This window comes from Echeneis naucrates, chromosome 4 (assembly GCF_900963305.1).
Source record: "Echeneis naucrates chromosome 4, fEcheNa1.1, whole genome shotgun sequence".
NCBI lineage: Eukaryota > Metazoa > Chordata > Actinopteri > Carangiformes > Echeneidae > Echeneis > Echeneis naucrates.
The window spans coordinates 19307685-19314341 of record NC_042514.1 but is presented as its reverse complement, the minus strand read 5'-3'; the positions used below and the strand labels follow the sequence as shown (position 1 = coordinate 19314341).

Sequence of the window (6657 nt, the reverse complement as noted above, 5' to 3'; positions counted from 1 at the left end):
CTAGAACTCATTTACATTGCACATATAATTTTGATTAGTTTACCTGCACCAGATCACACAATCAGTAAAGATGTGAAGTTAGTTTTCATACGGACTGATCTGGGGGAACAATGATGATTAAAAGCAAGATGGTCTTCATTTAAGGGTGATGCAAGGATCCACATGTAATAAAGATTATATGAAGGCCCTGATGGGAACTAAAGTGTAAAGGATGTTGATACCAGAGATGAAAATAGTGATGATTGGAATCAATAAACATAGTTTTAGAGGTGACTAAAAGATGGCAGACATGAGAAACTGCCCTAGTGAAGTAAGAGAAAGCAAAGAAGACAACTAAAGTACAGTGGTGATAATCGTACTGGCATGCAGGATTATGATGATGATGATAATGATGATGATGATGAAGTAGAGGTCGAATGCAATGATGATGACAGAATGATCATGAAGATGAAGATCATCAACATGTCAGAGCTGGGGTTACAATGAAAAGGGAAAGATAATGATGACAATGATGGAGATGAACATAATGACAGTCATTATAATGTTTGCAGCAAAGATGATGGTAAAAATTGTAAATATGACATTGAACCGTGGAGGGAATAATGATGATGCTCCTGTAAAAGTGTGTCTTAGTCAGTAGTTGGGCTTACTCCTGTACTAGATTCCTTTATTCCACGGTTTAACTGGAGTAAATGTGCCACTGAGAAATCTCTTTACTGACAGCTCATATTTACTGAATAAAATATATTTATTGAACCCTTCTATACATAAAACATATCCTAACGTCAGTTTGACTAAAATGCATACTAAACATTATGAATAGTTTACTTTTAACATTATAAACGCAAGAGGTATAACTCATTTTACAACTTCTAGCAATGTTATGAGAATCTGTTAGACAAACATTAAGAGAATGCTCATCTCATACATTTGGAAAGGGGGATGATAATGATGGTGACTAATGACAATATTTTATATGAGTGTCCTATTAAGTCAATAAGTGTGATATTTGAGTCAGCAAACACACCCTTAAGCTAAAACAGCTGCTTCTCCTTTGATAGCACATGTGCAGCTGTAGCTCACCATTTAATATGGACAAAATCAAATATCAATCAATAATATCAACAATGTTATAGTATTTTCAGAGAAAAATAATTAGCATTCTAATATAAATGTTTCCTAGTCAAAAGAACTTTCATGCAGTGCAGGGGAATTATGAGAATGATAGTGAATGCCTCTTGTGCCTGTATGAGTTTAATGATATTGATCATGATGATGAATCTACAGAATAATATGATGGAGGGTGTAAATACAAGTTTAAAGATGGGCTTCATACATCATTTTGGAATTTTATTTAATCAATATTAAGGGGAGAGACGGCTGTTGACTGGATAGACTATATAGTTGGATTATTAGATCTACAGTGGGCATGGAAAGTATTTAGACCCTCTTAAATGTTTCACTCTGTTATATTGCAGCCATTTGCTAAAATCATTTAAGTAGATTTTTCCTCATTAATGTGCACACAGCACCCTATATTGACCAAAAAAAGAAGCAGACTTTTTTGCTAATTTATTTAAAAAAACTGAAATATCACATGGCCATAAGTATTCAGACCCTTTGCTCAGTATTGAACAGAAGCACCCTTTTGAGCTAATACAGCCATGAGACTTCTTGGGAATTACAAGTTTTCGATACCTGGATTTAGGGACCCCCTGCCATTCTTCCTTGCAGATCCTCTCCAGTTCTGTCAAGTTGGATGGTGAATGTTGGTGGACAGCCATGTTTAGGTCTCTCCAGAGGTGCTGGTTTAAGTCAGGGCTCTTGCTGGGCAGAACAGTCAAGAACAGTTAGAGTTGTTCAAAGCCAGTTATTTTAGCTGTGTGGGGTAATTGTCTTGTTGGAAGGTTAACCTTTGGCCCAGTCTGAGACCCTTAGCACTCTGGAAAAGGTTTTCCAGGATGTCTCTCTACTTGGTCACATTCATCTTTCCTTCAGCCAGTGATGCTGCATGATGCTGCCACCACTATGCTTCACTGTCGGGATTATATTGGGCAGGTGATGAGCAGTGCCTGCTTTTCTCCACACATACTATTTAGTTATGAGGCCAAAATGTTCAATCTTGGTCTCATCAGACCAGAGATGAGACCAAGTGTGTTTTTCATGTGTTTTTTGGCAAATTTATGCAGGATTTCATATGTCTTGCACTGAGGAGAGGCTTCCGTCGGGCCACTCTGCCATAAAGCCCCAATTGGTGGAGGGCTGCAGTCATGGTTGACTTTCTAGAACTTTCTCCCATCTCCCCACAACATCTCTGGAGTTCAGCCACAGTGATCTTTGATTTCTTCTTTACCTCCCTCACCAAGGCTCGTCTCTCCCAATTGCTCAGTTTGGCTCGGTGGACAGCTCTAGGAAGAGTTCTGATCGTCTCAAACGTCTCCCATTTAAAGATTATGGAGGCCACTGTGCTCTTAGGAACCTTAAGTGCAGCAGAAATTCTTTTGTAACCTCAGCCAGATCTGGGCCTTACCGCAGTTGTCTCTGAGGTGGGTGTGTGCCTTTCCTAATCAAATCCAATCAATTTAATTAAACACAGCTGGACTCCAATGAAGACGTAGAACCATCTGAACGATGAAGAGAAGAAATGGACAGCAGCTGAGTTAAATATACAAGTGTCACAGCAAAACATCTGAATACTTATGGCCATGTGATATTTCAGTTTTTGTTCTTTAATAAATTCGCAAGAATGTCTACATTTCTATGTCTTTCTGCCAAAATGGGGTGCTGTCTGTACATTAATGAGGAAAAAAATCAACTCAAATGATTTTAGCAAATGGCTGCAATGTAACAAAGAGTGAAAACTTTTAGGGGGTCTGAATACTTTCCGTGCCCACTAAATGTAACTCAACATTAGTCCCTCCTCCTTTCTAAAAGCTGCACAATTTACTGCCGCTGCAAAAACCTGTCTCCAGCTGCAGACATTAAGCTGATACTGGAGACTTCCAGCGAACTCTATCATGCCATTACAATAAATATTCCCAACCAAATGACTAAATCACTACTGAGAACGTCAGGCAGAGAGGGATGAATAATGCCAACTCACAATCATTTCATCATCACGAACACTGGCTTACAATTAAAGGCGACTTGCAAAGGCTACAACAAGCAGTGTAATTTACACGCACAGTATGTGATCACCTGTTGGCTCAGTTACGGATGTGCTGACAGGAGAGGCTGCATGTGTCTGGATCCTGATTTACGTGCTGCTACCAGTGTGAGAAAGCGACTGAGAGGGACGAAGGGGTTGAGTAATTACGGTGAAGACGAATGAAGTGTGTTTGATGCCGGTTTGCCCGGTGGGAATGGAGGGATTCACAGGCGTGGGGGTTAAAAAAAAAAAAAAAAAACGTGATGGAGATGGTAACGCAGATGGACCAACAGGGATGAGGAGCATGAGAACTCCACGTGGCCGCACTTGCACTTGTGCGGCGGTGGGCGTGTCCGCGAGGAGGGTACAGCCGCGGCTCGCGCTCTGCGTGATGTTTTAATTCGGAGCTTACAGGGGCGCGAGAGCAAGTAGGGCGACGAGCCGGACACCGGGACGAAAGCCGCCGTTCAGACCCCCTACCCCCTCCCTCCTCTTCTTCCCCTTCTCTTTCATTTTCATTTGGTCTCGGCTCCTGCCATGTCAGTGAGGCTGCTGCTGGTGGTGGTGGTGGTGCTGCTGCTGCTGCTGTGCGGGGTGCTGGCGGGAGCTGGAGCCCGCAGAAGTTCCCTGGAGCAGGAGGAAGTTCAGGAGAAGATCTACAGCGCCAGATGCACGTCCAGGTGCCTCACCCTGCACATGACCCAGCTCACCGCCGCCTTCAGACACCTCCAGGTACCCGCAAACATCTCCCCCACGTTCACACTGTACATCAAAAAACAGAATCGAATTCGTAGATTCAAAAGGTCTGAGTCCATTTTGCGTCTTAGGCTGACCAGTTTATGACTCAAACGTCTATGGGAGCCAACAATATAGAAAAGGCATGCTGTTCCTCAAGCAGTTATGCTCCACAGTGCCAGCTGTTTCAGACAAAATGTATTTACGTGTTTCAGTAGTTCACCATTTGTTCCAGGTCACTTGATTTTATGACCTGTGCATAAAAAAAAAAAAATCAAGATTGTGTTTGTCATTCACTATTTTCATATTCTAACTAATCTAATGGGATATGTTTATACATAAATAAACACACACTATTGACGGGTGAAATTCAAGTGAGGATGGTACTTGATGGTTTCAGAGCGTACTGAAACCATCAAGTACAGGCAAAGTGGGAAATCGTACAGAAGAGCTGAAGTTAAAATGACTTTCTCACAATGCACTGACATAATGAGCTCACATCTGTGTTTAGCAATCTGCACCCAATTATGCATGTAAACACAGGCATTATTGCTGAGATTAAAGTTAAACTGCATAGTTAAACTTTATTAAAGAAAAAAAAGAAACCCTTAATGTTCTTTATTTTGATTGGCTTAAAAAACCACAGCAGTTATAATCACATCGCCATCCTTCATACTGGTCGCTCAATTGTGCCAGTCATATCAAGAACACTGTTGTTTCCCATTTATACATAGTTATCAGGAATGTGTTAGTTTCAGGCTAAAGGTACACCAAAGGGGTTCATCATCTCTAAATATGCCATGTTGAGCAGCTACATCAGATCAGTGGGGATGTATATGAGAACATTAATTGTCCATCTTAGGGATCTTGACTTAAAGTGTGTCTTTACCAACATGGTTCTCATCAGGAAGTTTGGAGAAAAGTATTTATGTTCCTCAGATTGAAGTTGTCCTGGGTCAGTCCACAGAGGGACACAGGTAGGCTGAATAATTTTGGTGTGCTTGTTTCTAATAGCTGCCAAAATTGCTCATCTCACTAAAATCAGTGGTCCACGTATTGTGGCCTTTGTAGTCAGGAATGTGAGATTAACAGGGACATTAGGACGTTACCAAGTTTGAAAAGCCACTTATTTTAACGGCTTCAACATGTGCATGCTGTGTAGTGGGTGGGAAAGTCATTAACCAAAGGGTTCAGCCCCAATGGCTCTGAGGTGTGTAGAAGAAAGTGTGTGTGCTTGTGTGGGTTTGCATATGTTCATATATAAAGCAACATCTTGGTCTGGCCTCGTCCATCCAGAGTAGACCCCTTTCACCTGCACACTGGGTAATGAGAGTGGCCCCTGGATGACTCCCCAATAGTGCATGCTTGTGTGCGTGCGTGCGTGCGTGCGTGTGTGTGTGTGTGTGTGTGTGTGTGTCTGCGTGCGTGCGTGCGTGTGTGTGGTTTCTGGAATGGAGGTGTGAGAAAGGGAACATTTGGTTTAAACTTTATGAAGTGGAGCACAGTAGTCAGATGTTGAACATCAAACAGCAGCAGAGTATTACATGAAACCAACTGACTGGGAGGTAGCAAATAAATATTAATTTTATATTAGCGTTTCATTTTAAGAAGTTGAAATGTGTCATTCCATTCTGATTTTACTTTTCACTACTCGCTAACTTTGATTTTTTTTTTTGAGGAAGTTATCTGTCATACTAATGTAATCAATTGGTTACACTTCTAGGACTTTCTGACTCTGTACACTGATCTTCAAACTGACAAACTTCCTGTACTTTTTGAGTACGCTACTACTACTATTTTTATCAGTGATTATTCCATGAAGATGGAATATAATGTCAATTTGGCAATTGAAACAAGGCAGAATAAAACAGATCATTAGCAGTAAGGAGAGTGGGTGATTGATGGGACTCGTACTAACTCACTGCATTGGATCTTTTACTTATAGGAAAATGAGATGTTCAGATACTTCATAGATTAACTGCTTGAATCGGAAGATTTTGCTCATTAATACATTGAAATTTATTGAAAAGATTTTGATTATCAACCAACTGTTTTTCAGCTGACCTCATTAGTCAATTAGTCCATTGACAGAAAATGAATCTGCAGATATTTTGATAATTGACTAATTGTTTCAGAATTTAAACAATTCTTTGGACAAAACCACATTTTAACATTTTCTGACATTCCACTAGCAAGACTGTTAATGACTCAAATTTACCAGGGACTGAAATAATTCTTAATTGCAAAGGTTCAACGTGCTAATAAAGCTTCTGAAATGTGAGGATACTTTTGGTGTATTGTCATTCCTAACTGCATTATTTTGAGAATTAGATTAGACAAATCAGACATAAATCAGATAAATTAGACACAATCTTAAAATTTAACATGTCTGAAAAAGAAGCCAGCACTTACTTCAGTACCCTGTTGGGAAGTTACAAATAGGTGAAAATTGTGTGGATGTAAGAATCAGACTCATTTTAGCATGTAAAGAAAGAGCTGATACATGAAAACTGCGTTAGTAATGTTTTCCAAGGTAAAAGGAACCTCTAAACTTTGTGTAAACAACGAAAACAAGTGTCCTCTCAACCACATCCGGGAAACAACATCATTCTCTGACCCAATAATAGGGCAGTATGGAGACAGAAGGATTGATGGGTGGAAGAAACAGAAAAAAAAAACCCAAAACATTTTGATAAGCGCTACGATCCCTACACATTACTGTGGGCAAAAAGAGCTTTACTCATCTTTCTCCGTCACCATGCTCAGACACAAAC

General features: G+C 40.3%; 1 protein-coding gene across 1 annotated transcript in view; it reads left to right on the top strand.

Moving 5' to 3' along the window:
• Positions 1-3439: 3439 nt before the first annotated feature.
• The window catches only part of anos1b (anosmin 1b), a 40761-nt gene continuing 37543 nt past the window's right edge, over positions 3440-6657 (top strand). The window contains exon 1 of the mRNA XM_029500475.1: positions 3440-3880. Coding sequence (XP_029356335.1) covers positions 3686-3880 — 195 coding nt within the window. The 5' untranslated portion in view covers positions 3440-3685. The remainder of the gene's footprint in view (positions 3881-6657) is intronic.